The 15,568-nt window shown below is 32.8% G+C and overlaps 3 protein-coding genes across 5 annotated transcripts; 1 reads left to right on the top strand and 2 right to left on the bottom strand.

Annotated features, from left to right (window-relative positions):
• Positions 1-501: 501 nt before the first annotated feature.
• LOC111425344 (uncharacterized) lies at positions 502-2,853 on the top strand. Of its 3 annotated transcripts, XR_011641469.1 has the most exons (7): positions 502-578; positions 638-1,002; positions 1,052-1,271; positions 1,330-1,873; positions 1,926-2,164; positions 2,214-2,369; positions 2,489-2,853. XR_011641469.1 is itself a non-coding variant. In XM_023059318.2 (6 exons), the coding sequence occupies exons 1-6, from the start codon at positions 555-557 to the stop codon at positions 2,286-2,288; spliced, it is 1,464 nt and encodes a 487-aa protein (XP_022915086.2). In that variant the 5' UTR covers positions 502-554; the 3' UTR covers positions 2,289-2,464. The 3 variants fall into 3 exon arrangements, 2 of the variants coding, with proteins under 2 accessions (XP_022915086.2, XP_022915085.2); XM_023059318.2 differs by lacking the exon at positions 2,489-2,853 and having other exon boundaries at positions 1,926-2,161; positions 2,214-2,464; XM_023059317.2 differs by lacking the exon at positions 2,489-2,853 and having other exon boundaries at positions 2,214-2,464.
• On the bottom strand, positions 2,306-11,001 carry LOC111425340 (leucine-rich repeats and immunoglobulin-like domains protein lambik). The gene is made up of 9 exons (XM_023059308.2): positions 10,620-11,001; positions 8,630-8,773; positions 8,429-8,572; positions 8,163-8,306; positions 7,581-8,107; positions 7,213-7,524; positions 6,881-7,162; positions 6,550-6,825; positions 2,306-4,035 (listed from the first exon to the last, which is right to left on the bottom strand). Exons 1-9 carry the CDS (start codon positions 10,775-10,777, stop codon positions 3,548-3,550), a joined length of 2,475 nt encoding a protein of 824 aa, XP_022915076.2. The 5' UTR covers positions 10,778-11,001; the 3' UTR covers positions 2,306-3,547.
• Positions 11,002-11,679: 678 nt separating this feature from the next.
• LOC111425341 (transmembrane protein dusky-like) lies at positions 11,680-15,276 on the bottom strand. Its single transcript, XM_023059309.2, has 3 exons — positions 15,163-15,276; positions 14,013-14,086; positions 11,680-13,947 (listed from the first exon to the last, which is right to left on the bottom strand). Exons 2-3 carry the CDS (start codon positions 14,058-14,060, stop codon positions 12,163-12,165), a joined length of 1,833 nt encoding a protein of 610 aa, XP_022915077.1. The 5' UTR covers positions 14,061-14,086; positions 15,163-15,276; the 3' UTR covers positions 11,680-12,162.
• Between the last annotated feature and the right edge of the window lie 292 nt (positions 15,277-15,568).

Genomic DNA, 15,568 nt, shown 5'->3' with positions numbered 1-15,568 from the left:
GCTATAATTGAATGTTGTTTGAATAATGCATGTCGTTCCTATCGCATCCAAGTCCCGCGAGACCGCATTATTCGGCGCCGCGGAACTCTCCGTTCGACCGCAGATTCGCCATCGAAAACGAAGGCTTGGATAGAAATTTAATTTAACCCACCTTTATTAACAAAATAAAACGGAATTGTTTCGCTAAGCGGAAGCGTATAATGGATTATGCTCCGGCCCTGCGTTTACTCCCTATAATCAATATCTTAATGGGTTATATGCCAGACATGGTTTGATCACTAAATATAACCACATCCCCAATCAATTTATTAAGTACACATTAATTATTTCATCCAAATTTTTTGTAATTATATTTTAATTTATAGAATCAAAAATCATTCTATATTAATGCCTCAATTCCCAATTAAGTTGAATTTTAAAAAGTTCAGAGCCATCTATCATTATATCCATCTACTCAATTTAAATAAGACTTCTGTAAAGTATAGGTAACTTAAAATATGCCGACACCTTGACTACAGAAGTAAATAAATCATTTTTGGTTAGTTTTTTGTAAGATGATAACTTTAAATCAGTTGGAGGTAAGTTTACCACATTTTAATTTGGTGACTAAATTAACACGATTTTCGATCCATTTTAGGTGTATAAACACCACATAAACTGCGTTTTTAAATGCGGAATGTTGGTTGATGAACATGTAGAGTTGTTGCATCAATATTTAACCTCGCCTAAGTTAAAATCAAATGGGGCCCACTGGAAAATAGCATCAGTTTCTTTAATATGTGGGTGCATTTATAGCGGATTATTAGAATCAGTATTTCCGGTCGTATTGTCATCTTTGCCTTTAAGTGCCATTTTTGCCAAAGACTTAATTAGGTATTTTAAATATAAAGGATGTATTAAGAGGTTTGAGAATTTAACAAAAACGTTTAGGAAAATTTCTGATTTCAATAAAGGTGTTCAAAAGTATTATGAAAGAAGACTTGCAGCTTTAAGTAAATTAGAGTAAATAATTATATAATATATCTTACATTGCTTTAAATAATTCTTTTAGTGATGCAACTAAAATAGTTATCGAAACACCGATTAAAATAAAATTATCAGAATTTGTTAAAAATATTTTTGCTGAAATGGATGTTTTAGTGAATCATATGCATGAGCAATTATTAAATATAAAGGAGTTTATACCTGACCAACTATGGAATGTTTGCAATTTAAATTTATATGGAAAAATACATTGGGATGTCCAAGAAGATGCTTCATCTCAATTTAAGGTGAAAATAAAACATTTATAATAAACAATTCTTATTTTTATAAAATTTTTTTATATAGACATTACAAATGTGTTACATTTTGGCGACATCAACTTATTTACTTGGAATCAGTGTAGCTTTATCCACTCAACCAGAACATGTTTTATCGAAAATTCTCCCAATTTCAGAAAAATTTATTATCTCAAAATACAAAGACATGAAAAATTCCCTTGAAGAAGCAACATATGAATTACCACCACCCCAATTGAGACATAACGAGAGTTTCGTACGAACAGATTCGCTCATCACAGTCTCAAAACTCCTCGAATCACTGCAATTAACTTACCACGCCTGTATTGGAACCCAACAATCCATTTTTACGCTAACAAACGACGACATAATAAGAAACCAACTAAACGATTTAGAAAAATTGTTTTTGGAATGTTCCAGTTTGCTCTCAATATTACAACACGAATATAATTACAACAAAAAACCCATCAAAACTAAATCCAAAGAGATTCCCGAAGAAGTTATCTCCAAGGAGCAAAAAACAATTAAAACATTTCGATACGACGACATTGATGATCTAGCAGAAGATGAGCAATACGAAATATCAATTCACAGTAATAATTATTAACTTAAAATAATAATAATAATTAATAAAATCCTTTTTAGGCAGCGATTTAGAGTCAGACCCAGAAGATGATCCAACAAACGTTGAATACGAACAATTAAAAGAACAAATTCGGGCGCAAAAAATGATTTTGAAAGAGTTAAACGATGAATTACTCAAAAGGAAATTGGTGAAAGAAGAATTTATTGATCAAAATTTAAAATCCAAACCAAAAATAAAAACGATTGATGATGTAGATTTAAATGATTTGGCACCTCCAGCGAATTGGTCTTGCAACGTGGTAAATTTAAAACAAAAATTTTAATTTTTTACTACAATCTTTTCTTTAGGACTTTTTGGCGCAAATTCAAGCGATGGCCCATAATCGAGGAGGTGAAGAATCCGTGTTTGGAGATGAAGATTAAAATTGTACTAAATAAAATATTTTAAATACAAGAACTATATTGTAAAAAAGACAAAAAAACAAATACAGTGATCACAATGAGGTAAACTTAATACTATCAGTAAATAGTTCTATACACATACAGACAGACGAAATATAATAATTATATATATGCATAATATATTTATATACAGAATACTTGTATAGATGTTTTGTTATTAGAAATACATAAAACTGGTCATGATCTACAGAGATGGACGTGTTTAAAAAAAATGAAGCAGCCGTTGCTACATGATGATAAGAGTATTTATGTTTTGTAAATTCTGAATATTTACGGACGGATTAAAGAAATGTTGATTGATCGCCAACGGCAAGTGTAACGTGTATTCTTTTTTTGTGTTCATGTAAATGCATTGAGCTGCTAAAATGGATGGGATGAAGGGATGGCTACAATAAAAATGACTTGGTGAAACTTAAACAACTACCACTTAAATAAAACTTAACATATGCATCCTAACCTAGTTAAAGCATCAAATATTGTGTCAATATACAATACAATTCTATTTCAATAAAAAATATATAGGCAATTCTGCAATATTCTTGATTAATTCTTTAGGCGAGTTGTATAAATATATATTATATATATACTCTGTCCGTAAAATGGCTTAAACAAATTTTATTTATATCGTATGTTTCTATCTAATAAAAAACCTTGTTCTGGAAACAAAAAAAAATAATACGCAATCGGTAAGTGAAATGAAAAAAATTAATTCTAAAGGAACTTTTATCTTTTTTAGTCTATATAAATAAAGGGATGGCTACGCGTCTCTTTCTGTATTATATACAAAAATGTCGTAATAATTGGTTTGTACTCTTAATCCACCTAAACATTTATAGACTTATAATTAGTATAATATTTCATTTACCCGGACGAATTTTTTCTCATTAACGTCCAATTCTCTAAACCTAAATATATTAAAGGAAATAAATAAATAAGATTTTCTTTTCTCACAAGGAAAAAAACATAAAAATAACAGCAATAATAATTATAAATAACAATGCCCGCTCTACAAAGAAAAAAAATCCTTAATCATATAACAGTCGAAAAAAAAAAAAGAAAAACGTCATTAAACATTACTCAGGAACTAAGTAAAGTAGAAACATTACAATCCGTAGGAAATAATGTAATCAAATAAAAACATTGCAGAGTAATACTACTTGCTCCAATACATTTTTAGACTAAAAATACTTAATACGAATATCTTTCATTTTTTTGAACCCTCATTCTAATTTAGCCTCATCTTTAGAGGTTTCCACCTCGTTTATATTTGTTAACGATCGATCATGATTCGTGGATACCGTATACGATACGTCCGAATGAAGCAATGGCGTCGTGTACCTTATTTCAGGTGACAAATACACCAAACTAGCCCTACGCATCGTCTCACACTTACTGTCATTCGTCGTGGTGCCATCAATAAATATCGGATACTCAGATTCCGGTAATAAATCGTCATTACTACGTTTCGCCGAGTCACCCGTTCCGCTATCTTTACATGAAGAATGTTCCGAAATGTTATCGTTAAATTGCGTAGGCCTTTCGGAATAATCTACAATTGTTGCTTCCAATTGCAAAACATTTGGTTGAGGCACACTTATTCTACGTCGCGTTTGATAAATTATTACTACCCATATTATTGATGTACAAACAGCGCAACACACCACTGTTATTATTATTATACCTAATTTATCACTCTCTGTTATTCCATCTAAAAATAAATCAAAAATTTTTAATTTTTTTTATATGTATTATTCACTATTTTTGTGAAAATTTGCATTCAGGCTTTATTCGAGGAACTCGTTTTAGCTAAAATATTTTAAGTTTTCTGCAACTTCCGGTTATACCGAAAATTTAATATAATTTGATATAAGTAATCATATGTCTAAATTACACCATTTATCATTATTATTTATTATTATTATCATCTATTATTCATAAATGATTCTATGAAGTTTTAATTTCAAATAATTTAAATTGTTAGAAGTTATAAACCTTTAACAAGTACGGTATAGATAACAATCTACAATAATCGGTTTTTATAACTCCGTCTCTTTATTTCTGTGGGAATAAAACGGACAAAAACGGGATTTCTCATTAAGGGCCGCATTAAGGAACACACCTTTATTGCAAATTGTAAAGAAATAATAGGTTTAAAATAATTTTAATTTCATTTTCGATCCTGTTTTTGTCTGCCCGATTTTTATTTATGACCGTCGTATATTTCTGATGGTTTTTACGACCGTGAGAAATAGTACTGGCAATAATTATCGCTGGGAAAAATCACGTCAAGCTACGTGATTTATGATAGGCCATCGTAACGAACTAAGTCGCACTTCTTTTTTATTTTATGCAAATATTTTTTTACGCATAAAAAAATACTTTAACAGTTATAGTACTAATTATTGTATACATTTCAGAAATACAAATTTTAAATAAATTATTTACATTTATTATTAATTTTAATTGTTCAAAAAAAATATTTGCATAAAATAAAAAAGAAGTGCACCTTTGCTATTTTTAATAATGGAAAATTTTTTAATTTGAAATAAAATAAAATTTATTTCCGCTAAGTATAAAAATTTAAAATATTTGTAAGTAATATTATTAATATAATATGTTTAATAGATAACAGTACGTATTTAAATATAAACCGATCAACGTCAATCATCGATCGTACCCGACATTCGGGTACGAATGTATTATAATTAATATTAATTAATTTATTTTTTTTAATTATTATTATTAATTTTATTTATAACCCGAGTTTCTCCATGCGATGTTCTGTATTAAAAGTAAAACTCCGGGTATTCCCAGAGTTGTCTATTCGAATGCAACGGTCATGAATAGCTGTCCGAATTAATATTGTATTCGGGGCATAATATGGACATAATATTGTATCGAGCACATTTCCGTAGTTTTAGGGAGTTAATCATAAAAGAACAACAAACTTTAAAAATGCAAAGAAACTTGATTGTTTGAACAAGCGCTTCGACCTCCAGTACATCATAATATCATTTTATAACCAAAGTATGTTAGTGATGGGACGGTATTTGAGGAACGGTATTTTGGAGCGGTATTTTTGAGGAGCGTACCGCTTCCACGCAATTTTAAAATACCCGTCACAGAACGTTACTAATATTACATATTTGTAGTGATGGTTCGGTATTTGAGGAACGATATTTTGGAGCATTATTCTAATGGAACGTACTATTCCGGCGCGATTTTTAAAATACCCGATTCCGAACGTTATATTATAACGTTATACATATAAGACAGTCAGGTTAAACGCCGTTATATTGATATTCGTTTAAGGCTCCCTTAATATATTTTTTTTTTCAATTTTCGGATAGCGTGTAATTTAAAAAAATTACACGCTATCTGAAAATATTATTATTTTATGATAATAATATAAGGGAATATATAATTTTTTCTAACTTGCTACGAAACCAGCTATGTTTTTGTTCAAGGTCGCGGTATTTTGGAGCGGTATTTTGGAACGGTATTTTTATGTAGCGACCGTTCCTGGAGCGCGACACGATTATAAGCGGTATTCCCATCACTAAAGTATATACATATCAGAAGTAAAGTTTTTCGTTTAACTAATATGTATAGGTATATAAATAAAAAAATATATAAGACAAACAATTGATATTATATATCTCTTCCTGGTCTTGGAATAACCCTCAATTGTGGTAAGTATTAAAGTTTCATATTTGCCTTATAACAGAAAAAACGTGTTCGGGACTGTTTTTCTATATGTAGAGGATTTTCGGCTATAACGGACACCCCCTGCCCCGTATTAGTCCGTTAATCGAGGTTTTACTGTATTTAAATTTTTAAATATTATGTTTTAGTAATTGCAGACCTCATCTATGGTCTGTATCTTCAAAAGTCATGTTTCGCATGTTCATCATTTTTTTTAATCATATAATATAATAGGCTGGCGAAGAAAAAAAGTTGAGTTGCCATTTAAAAAAATTAACTTTTCGACTTTTCGACATAAGAAAATTTGGCGCAAATTTATGACCACTCTATATAATTTTGGTCCTATTTGTGCAAATACTGAGAATATTTGGCCTGACTGGAATGTAACTTTGAAAAATTATTTTTATTATGAAAACTGAACTAACTCAAAAATGGTGCAATCTAGACATATGATGACATATCAATTTGTATAAACCCTGTATGCAAATTTTCATAAAAATAGGCATGAATAACTTACTTTGTTTGACAGATAGAATACTATAAGCGGTGTCTTGTCCAAGAGTGTTGTTTAAATTACAAACATAAGTTCCAGCATCACCAATGCTTGTATCAACAATAATCATCAATTGATCCTCGGCAGTAAAAAAATGTCTTTCGGTAACCCGAATTGGTCGTCCATCCTTTAACCATTCAATACTGGGTTTTGGAATTCCTCCGGCTTTACATTGTAATACCGCAGATTCACCGACCATAACTTCTTTATCAATCATTGGTTTGACAAAATATGGTTTCTCTAAATTTTTAATAAAATTAATTTATCTTAAACTTTTTTACGTTTATTTTGTTACCTTCAATTGTGACTGTGGCGTTAGCGACGATCGTTCCAGCTTTATTTCGGGCCGTACAACTATAAACCCCTAAATCTGCAGGTTGGGTGTTGATGATGAAAAATACATAGTCCGTATTCATAACGTGCATTCGTCTCTCTCTGGCCGCGGGAAAATCATCACCGCCATCTTTTTCCCATGCTATTTCTGGTTGAGGTTCGCCGTTTGCGGCGCATTCCAAACGAACAGTGCTTCCGGCTTGTACTGTCACATTTGCAGGTACTTTATGAAAAACTGGACGAGCTAAAATTTAACAATTTAATTTTAAAACGTAAAATTTTTTCAAAACTTACTTAAGACTTCGATTAAAGCTTTTTTCGAGTGAGTTGTTCCATAACTATTACTGACTTTACATTGATACTTTCCAGCATCAGAACGTTGCACATTAAAGATGGTTAACTCCGACTTAATTTCGGTGTTGTTTCCATCGATAACGGCCTTTTCTCTTACAGATGGATTAATTAAGTCGAAGTTATCTTTTTTCCAAATGAACGTAAGATTCGGCGAACTTGAAAAAGCGGAACAACTCAAAGTTATATTTCCGCCATTTAAAGCCATAATTTCTGAATCTGGTTCTTCGGTTAATCTAGGTTTTGGATTATCTCCTACAAATTACATAATTATGAATATTAGCAATTAAAATTTTATTAAATGTGCTTACCACATGTTAAATTATTAACTGAAACATTTACTAAAGCAAAATTTCGTAATTTTTCTGGGTAATTACATACAGCATCAACAGGCAATTGCCTGTGGTTAAGCCACTTTTGAAATCCTTGTAAGCTACAATCACAAACCAACATAGTTGTATTCATCTTTAATTTATTTAAAAGTTGCATATCTTTAAAGGCACCATCTTGAATCGAACTAATGTTATTATCGGACAAATCGATACTTTTAACATTCTTTAATCCATCAAATGCTTTTCTATGTATCGATTTGATGTTGTTATGGGTCAAAGTAACAACAGAAAGATTTTCTAGCGTTTTAAAAAATTCGTTTCCAGCTTCAATCAACCAAGATAATTGGTTTTTATTTAATTGTAAAACTTCTAAACGCGGTGTGTGTTCGAACGCTGATTCATCGATATATGAGATGTTATTACTGTTTAGAATTAATTTTCTAAGAGAACTTAAATCTTTAAAAGTATCTCGTTTGATGGATTCAAGGCGATTATTTGATAAATCGCTAAAATTAATTAAAAAATGATAATTTTTAATTATTTAGTGCAAAAATATCTTACAGGTTTGTTAATTCTTGACAAAATTCCCACGCCTCCGATTCTATTTGACGAATTTTATTGTTACTTATAGACAATTCTTTTAATTTTTGTAGGCCATATAACCACCCTTTTGATATTACTTCGATATTATTATAATCTAGAAATCTATAAATGGCTTGTATTATATTATACAATATTATATTAATTAAGCTTGAGCACCTAGGACGTATTTTTTGCTCATTTTTAGCTTATTATTAATTCAAAATTAAAATTTAACATAAACTCACAATGTTTGCATTTTTTCCAACCCAAAAAAGGCACCATCACGTAATTGCCCTATAGAATTCTTCTTTAATTTAAGAGTTCTAAGCTGTTCAAGGGATTTAAAACTCAAGGCAACTATATTCTCGAGAGAATTTCGATTTAATTCCCTTAAAAAAAAATTTTTTTAATTAAAATTAAAATTGTTATTAAAAGGTTTCACTTACAAGACTTTTAATTTAGTTAAATTATTAAAGCTATTTATATTAAGTGTTCCAATTTGATTTCTATTCAATTTTAATTCCGTAAGGTTTCGTAAATTCTCCCAATTCTCGGCGGAAATTTGTTCAATGTTGTTGTTATTTAAATTACTAAAAAAATACGTATAAATTAATTACAAGTTTTATGATATCAATTTTAGGCAATAATAGAAAATAACTCTTTCAGCACTACTAATCATTTCCTAAAAATTGAGAAGGTAAGAATAACATCGTGTGTTGTCGCTTCAGTTATTATTATCTTGGTTTGAGAGGTTTTTGTTCGAAATATTTTCAGTTTTAGTACCTGCAGTGAAGTTTGTTGTGCTCCGTGTTTTAGCTAGGAACAGTGCCAAAGAATTTCAATTTTTCACCTTTTCAACTTATTATTAAAGCACCAAAATAAATATGTTTTGTACAAAAATTAATGCAAAATCTGTTTTTCGTCAAGCAATTAATAATTAATGTTTGCAATTAATGTTTATTCAAACAAAAAGTACGATTTTTATTTATTAGAAATAATATTTCACAACTTCTTTTACTACAAAGAGAAGTAACCTTGCAGTGATGAACGTTTTGGTGAGTTATTTAAAACGGCAATAAATCGCCACAAAACTAGATGAATGAAGTTAATTGCAAATTAGAGAAAAGCAGGAAAGAGCTTGAAACCAAGCGTATATACGACTATTGCCAAATATATGTATAACTCAACATAAAAAAAGGAGTGGTAGACCAAATACATCCTGGATGATATATTATCTCAAAAACTGGAACTGATAGGTATAGGGACATGTACTGAAGATTTGTAGTGAATTAAATTCTCTATCTAATAAGCTAATCAAAAATGGGGTGTACCATTTAAAATTTTCGACTTTTTTGTAAAACAGTCGTTACATTTTTTAACACCCTGTATGAGATTTGAGGATATCCAAGGAGAAACTATATCAATTTTTAACGTTCTAGCGCAACCGCTCACTGAGCAATTCAGATTTAAAGGAGATAGTGTTAATTGTTAAAAGAAGCTTCTAATTAATATAACTCAAAAACTAAAAGCATTAGGTGTCTACATGTCTTATAAAAGTCAACATGTTTTTGTGTGTAGAATCAGAATACGCAATAAAAACTATATCATTCTATTTAATATAACATATATATGTCAGTATTTTGTTATAGAACACTCTGTATGTATAAAAATATTTTTAATTTATGTGGTAAATTTGCTACAACTTTTTTCTAAAGAAAAACTGTGTCTTGGTTCTTTAATATCATTTATATACATATTTTGCCATATATGAATGTTGAGAACAATTTAAATATATTCCCAAGTAATTCTAACAACTGCACACAGGAATGCTAGAATGTCCAAAAAGAAGCAATCCACGCCACAACCTTCCCTTATATGATTTCTCTTTGCTTCAACTGCATGTACTGATGCTAGTAATTGTTCATTTTCTATCTCCTAGGTGCAATTGAAGCAATCTTCCACTATGCAGGTTTTTAAGAGCAATATAATACTTTACCTAAAACATAAATTATTAATAAAAAGAATTTTTCTTAGCCAAACTATTTCAGTGCTGAAAGAGTTATATTTCCAAAATATTAAAGACACCACAATATAACAATTTAACCCATTAATTAGGTTTAGGATCAATTGAATTATGGTCAATAAAACAATATCTGCAGCCAATTCTAAAATATCAAATTTTACTCCTACTACTTAATAGTTTAAATCGTCATATATCATTTATATATCATCAACAACAAATTTGGTAATTAAAATATTAATTGTATTTAATTAATAAATATTTTATTTGTTGTTTTAAAAATTTAATTTAAGTGTAATTGTATAAAAATAGATTAAAATTGATATTACGTAGATGTTTCCGTGAAAGATAACGAAATCCGTTGTTTAAAACATATAAAAAACAAACAGGTGCAAAAGGTAAACAATATAACTTACAGTTCGACCACCCAGTCTGGTATATTATCCGGTACTATTGTTAGGTTCTTCTTATCACAGTGCACCAAGTTGCCCAAACATTTACAAATGCTTGGGCAGACGTCGCAATTCACCAATTGAACGAAATAAATAAATAATAAATAGGCGACACCCACCATTTTGAAATATAAAAGCAAAGAATTCAATTACCCATGGTAATTCACGTCGATTATCGAGTATCGCGCGCGAATCGTCGACTTTTCCATTATATACTGGTTGTTTACATCCCACAGACCTACTTAAACACTTATTTACGTTTGTTCGGAGTCGCTTTATTAATTATTTTTGATAAATTAACAACATACTGTATATCTGTTTAGTAGACAAACACTACTCACCCGTTTCAGGTAACGCCAACATTAGCGACATCTACAATTTCACCAGCTACTAACTAGGTACACCCCTTCCACAACAAGATGGCGACACCAGACATTTTTTTGTACTCATTAAGGAACAATCATATAAAATACAACATAATTATATGATTTAATTAAATAAAACAATTTTCAAAATGATAAAATTGTGTACTTAAAACATACTTTCGAAAATTTGGTAGAATCGGTGTTACCGTGTTACAATGTTAGCATATCCTCATCTTAAGTGGGTTTTATAACGAAAAAGAAAATAATAAAAAAAATTTATTCATTCATCCGTATAAATTACACGGGTTTCCTAATTGGTACTCATTTACTCCTTGGGTCGTAACGAGGCGTAGCTGAATATGTAGTTCGATCTCGGAATCGTTTTTCGCTCTAAATAGCTCTAAATAGTTTTAAGTAAAAAAATATATATCTTAGCCTCAGAAAGTCCGGTTTCGACCAATTTAAATAATTAGACGCTTCCATAGTTTAAATTATTTAAGCGTTAAAACGTTTGGGTGTTTAAACGTTTAGATGGTTGAACGTTTACATATATAAACGCTTAGAAGTCGGTAACGAATCGAGTGCCATAATTTTAAAAACGTTTTTACTCGAAAAGTACCGTTTTAACAATAGGAAAAATTCAAAATAAAAGGCTACGATTAAAAAAGATCTTTATTTTTTTAATTATTTTATTCTTTCGATCGTACGAGCATATACAGTTCTAAAAAAAAAACAAAAAAAAATAGTAGCAGCCCGGATAATGTAGCGAATAAATTAATTACATTTTGAGTATTTCATATACGTTTACACAGTATGTACATTTTGTTGTTCCTAAAAAAAATCTAACTACAGTAGACTAGCTTCAGCTCGCGTGTCGTCGGAAAGAAGTGAGCCTATTCATCTCGCAAAAAAAAATGAAAAGATTGAACAAAAAAATAGATCGGAAATGCTCGAAATCTGCAAAAATAAATAATAACAAATAATCAAATAAAAGAAATAACTTAAATAAATTAGCGGGGAATTTTCTTTAATGGGGTAGTTCGGGGAGAGAGAGTCCGTGATCGAGCGTTGTCACTCGCGAAATTCGGTCTTCCTGAACATCTTTGGAAAGTTCGAAACCGGAACGGCAGTTTCACGCGATTTCAGTTAGACACTTTCACAAACTCCGCGTTGTCGTAGGCGGCCGCACCAAGAAAGGCCGATGCCCCTTTGCGATCGATCGCCCTAACCCTCACGAACAAAAACGCAGCCACCAGACTCGCCACGATAAGCACCAATAGCAACATGACCAAACCGGCTACAAAACTTGGAACCGACATACAAATTGTTTCCGAATCCGATGATGCAGATTGTATGACGACAGTTTCGTTACTTTGAGGTGGATTCAATGCGAAATTAACGTCTCCCGGAGCTACTACTTGAATAGTACGGCTAGTATTGACATCCGTCATATCTTGTGCTTCTCGTTTGTAAACGTGGCTCACGACAAAGTTTAACACTTCCGGGCTTCTCCTCCTCCTAACTCCTTGAAGATCCGAGAGGTTTTCTACAGATCTTGGTCTTCCTCCGATTGTAGCCAAATTTCCTTCAAATTCATCAGCAACTCCTTTTCTTTTAACGGTACTGTATGGCGAATGATGTCCTGGTAGTGGAGGTGGAGGAAGATGGATGTCGTTGCTGCTTTGTTGAGGTGCTTGAGGAGCAGGGGATGAAGGATTTGGTGGGTTAGATGTAGATGAAGATGTTTGAGCTTGAGGAGCCGGGACTACGTCGGGTTGATTTTCAGAATATGCCCCGGATGGACCAGAAGGATGTCTTGGATCGGGATTATAAGCTGGTGGAACTCCGTATTCTCCTAATAATGAAGCACCGTAATCTCCGCTAAGACCCGCGGTATGAGCTCCAAAATCTCCGCTTCCTAAAGCGTTACCAGGCGGCGGTCCATATTCTCCAACAATTCCCAAATCATGACCACCGCACTTCGGTTCTGCACAATTGTATCTACAGACTTGAATAACGCATTGAAAGTGTACGTTCATCGAGTCTGGGAATTTAAAAGCTTGGAAGTATGCGAATGATACTACGGAAGCCGAGGAGCCGAAGTTCTTTATCTTTTGGAATTTGCTCATAATTTTCGGTCTAACGACGCAACCATTTGTATCTACGAGTTGAATTGGAGCTCGATTTCCATCATGGGCAACACAATTTCTTACTAACATATCGAATTTGTTCTCATCATCTTTAATCGCTAAGACCATCGTCATGGTTTGACCGATTTTCACGATCCCAGATACTTCAGAAGCCCAAGGTCCTTTTCCTACTTGAATCTGCATCCAACATTGCAAATTATCGCCGAGGAAGTTTGCAGTAACCGCATGGAGCATGTCGACTTGGAAAGGTCTAAATGTGACGGCTTTTTCGTAATAATCGTACCACGTGCAACGTAATTTTCTTGCTTGATCCCAAACTTCTTGGACGTAAGGATCGTATTGAATAATAATAGTATTCTCCACATAACTTCCACTCGGGGTTGGACCTCCATAACTAGCGGCGTTATGATTACCCGAAGAAGACATTCCACAACTGTTCAAATAAATTTCGAAGTTTACGCTGAGTTGTCCTTTTCCAGGTTTCAAATGGACGCAATGTGAATCACTGTAGTAACCCTTGGAGAAGATCATTCCGTAAAATGGTCGGTCGAATTCGATGTTCACCCTCATATGAGTCTTCTCACATTGAACTTGGAGGCCCTTAATCTGCGGCATTTCCGGTGTAGCTAACGGCCAAGCTTCTTCACCTTGGGATCCGACGTCCTGTAGGAGTCCAGTGCCAGGATATCCAGCTCCTGATAAGGGAGGCCCGTAGAGGTTGCGATGTTCCGCCGGAAGGGAGGCTGAGTCCGAAAGGGGCGCCTCGGCGGCGCTCTTCTAAACAAGACAAAGACAGAAAGAGTGAGGACGTCGCAAGGACGCGCCGAAGAGAAGCGGTTTACCTGCAGCAGGAGCGCGAACAGCGCGATCAGCTTCACGGCCGTGGTCATTCTTGCGGCTCGTCGCTATCAAATGCCTGCAATCAAAGAAAGGAAAGCGGTTCACAAAAAGAAAAGTGGTGGGGATCCGCGGCAGATGTGGAAGAGAGACTGCTGCTAGCACCTGACAGAATTTGACCTACTAACACACTCGTCGTAAGTTCAGTGTACCGCGGACTCCAGCTTGCAAAAATAACCCCAAAATTGTATAAGATAAAAGAGCCAAAATTACATGAACCCCTCAAATTATACCACAACCGGATGTAGGTACATAAAGGGTCAGATACAAAGTATAACGTTTTTACTAATTTGGAAACGAAATTCGCAAAAAGATTATGTCATAAACTTTTCTGAAGTAGGTTTAAATCGAAACTTAATTTTGGAAATGTTATTAAAAGTAACCTAAATGTAATGTGGAGTGTGGTGAGGTCAGATTAAGACGTACTTTCTCTTCTCTCAAAATTCATTAAAAACTTTTTATTTTTTTGGAAGAGTCGTATAATTTGTTTACAACGCGTGAAAATACAATTTGTTGAAAGGTGTAATTAACGCGAAATGTTATAGGTGTAAAAGTAACCCAAAACAGGATGTAAGGGGTCGGATGATAACGTACTTTCTCTTCTCGAGTGTCGAATATTTTTTCGGTTAGAAACCCAAAAAATAAAATAAAAGAAGCCAAAAAAGGAGAAAAATAGTTAACGTAATGAGAAAAATCAGTTTAATATCGGAAGAGGTTAAGAAGAACCGGCAAATCTAGACCGCGGAAGTGGATCATCCGACCGGCGATCTATGTTTTTAGAAAGCTCGTTGAGAGGCGGCCGTCCGCGTCCCTTAGGAAAAATTTCTCTTTCCATTGTTTTTGACAACAACACCATGTCAAGGAGATGTGACATCCGTTGATAAAATTTATGAAAACAATAAAAGAAGATTGAGTAAACATTTGCATTTCGCGAAGGTGCTTGTCCGAATTGAAGAGATGCGGCTGTGTACGATCGCCTGACACACTGACTCGTTCTACTTTAAGACGCTGTGTGCCCAATAATACAGGTAACTACACAGAGAGAGACGCGCCGCGTATCAAGACATCTTCCATCCGAATATGATTAATACTCACCGACACAAAAATATTGTTATCCGGGAAATATTCCGACACTAAGATTCCTTGGGGTTATCACTGACACTAACTAGCACATATCCGGCGACAACAGCCGCCACACACCGCCGGACTGGTGAAAAGTAATATAAAATCTTCCTGTCTTGGTTTTATATATATACATGTGAAAGTTGGCCCCACTCCGGCAATGGTTCTTCGCTTGGATGACGATGAATCCCAGCAACCAAACAAAATCATCTCCAATAAACAACTTAATACTTACAATTTATATTTGTATCTTCAAATTGACACTTTCTTTCAAAACAATTATAAAAAAATTTATATAAGTAACTATATTTAGTTAACATAATTCTTAATTTTGTTATTTTTAGTATAACAATAACATTATTTAAAATTAACTTATCTT

The sequence above is a fragment of the Onthophagus taurus genome, chromosome 8 (assembly GCF_036711975.1).
Source record: "Onthophagus taurus isolate NC chromosome 8, IU_Otau_3.0, whole genome shotgun sequence".
In the NCBI taxonomy this organism is placed as follows: Eukaryota; Metazoa; Arthropoda; class Insecta; order Coleoptera; family Scarabaeidae; genus Onthophagus; species Onthophagus taurus.
This window is presented reverse-complemented; position numbering and strand designations above follow the sequence as displayed.

Bases quoted from the DNA above. Each gene is read 5' to 3' on its own strand.
- LOC111425344 (XM_023059317.2), top strand. From the start codon at position 555: ATGATAACTTTAAATCAGTTGGAG. The intron at 579-637 runs GTAAGTTTACCA...GATCCATTTTAG, and splicing joins TAACTTTAAATCAGTTGGAG to GTGTATAAACACCACATAAA. The intron at 2,165-2,213 runs GTAAATTTAAAA...TCTTTTCTTTAG, and splicing joins CGAATTGGTCTTGCAACGTG to GACTTTTTGGCGCAAATTCA.
- LOC111425340 (XM_023059308.2), bottom strand. From the start codon at position 10,777: ATGGTGGGTGTCGCCTATTTATTATTTATTTATTTCGTTCAATTGGTG. The intron at 8,108-8,162 runs GTAAGATATTTT...AATTAATTTTAG, and splicing joins TGTCAAGAATTAACAAACCT to CGATTTATCAAATAATCGCC. The intron at 7,525-7,580 runs GTAAGCACATTT...TGTAATTTGTAG, and splicing joins AGTTAATAATTTAACATGTG to GAGATAATCCAAAACCTAGA.
- LOC111425341 (XM_023059309.2), bottom strand. From the start codon at position 14,060: ATGACCACGGCCGTGAAGCTGATCGCGCTGTTCGCGCTCCTGCTGCAG. The intron at 13,948-14,012 runs GTAAACCGCTTC...TGTCTTGTTTAG, and splicing joins TGTTCGCGCTCCTGCTGCAG to AAGAGCGCCGCCGAGGCGCC.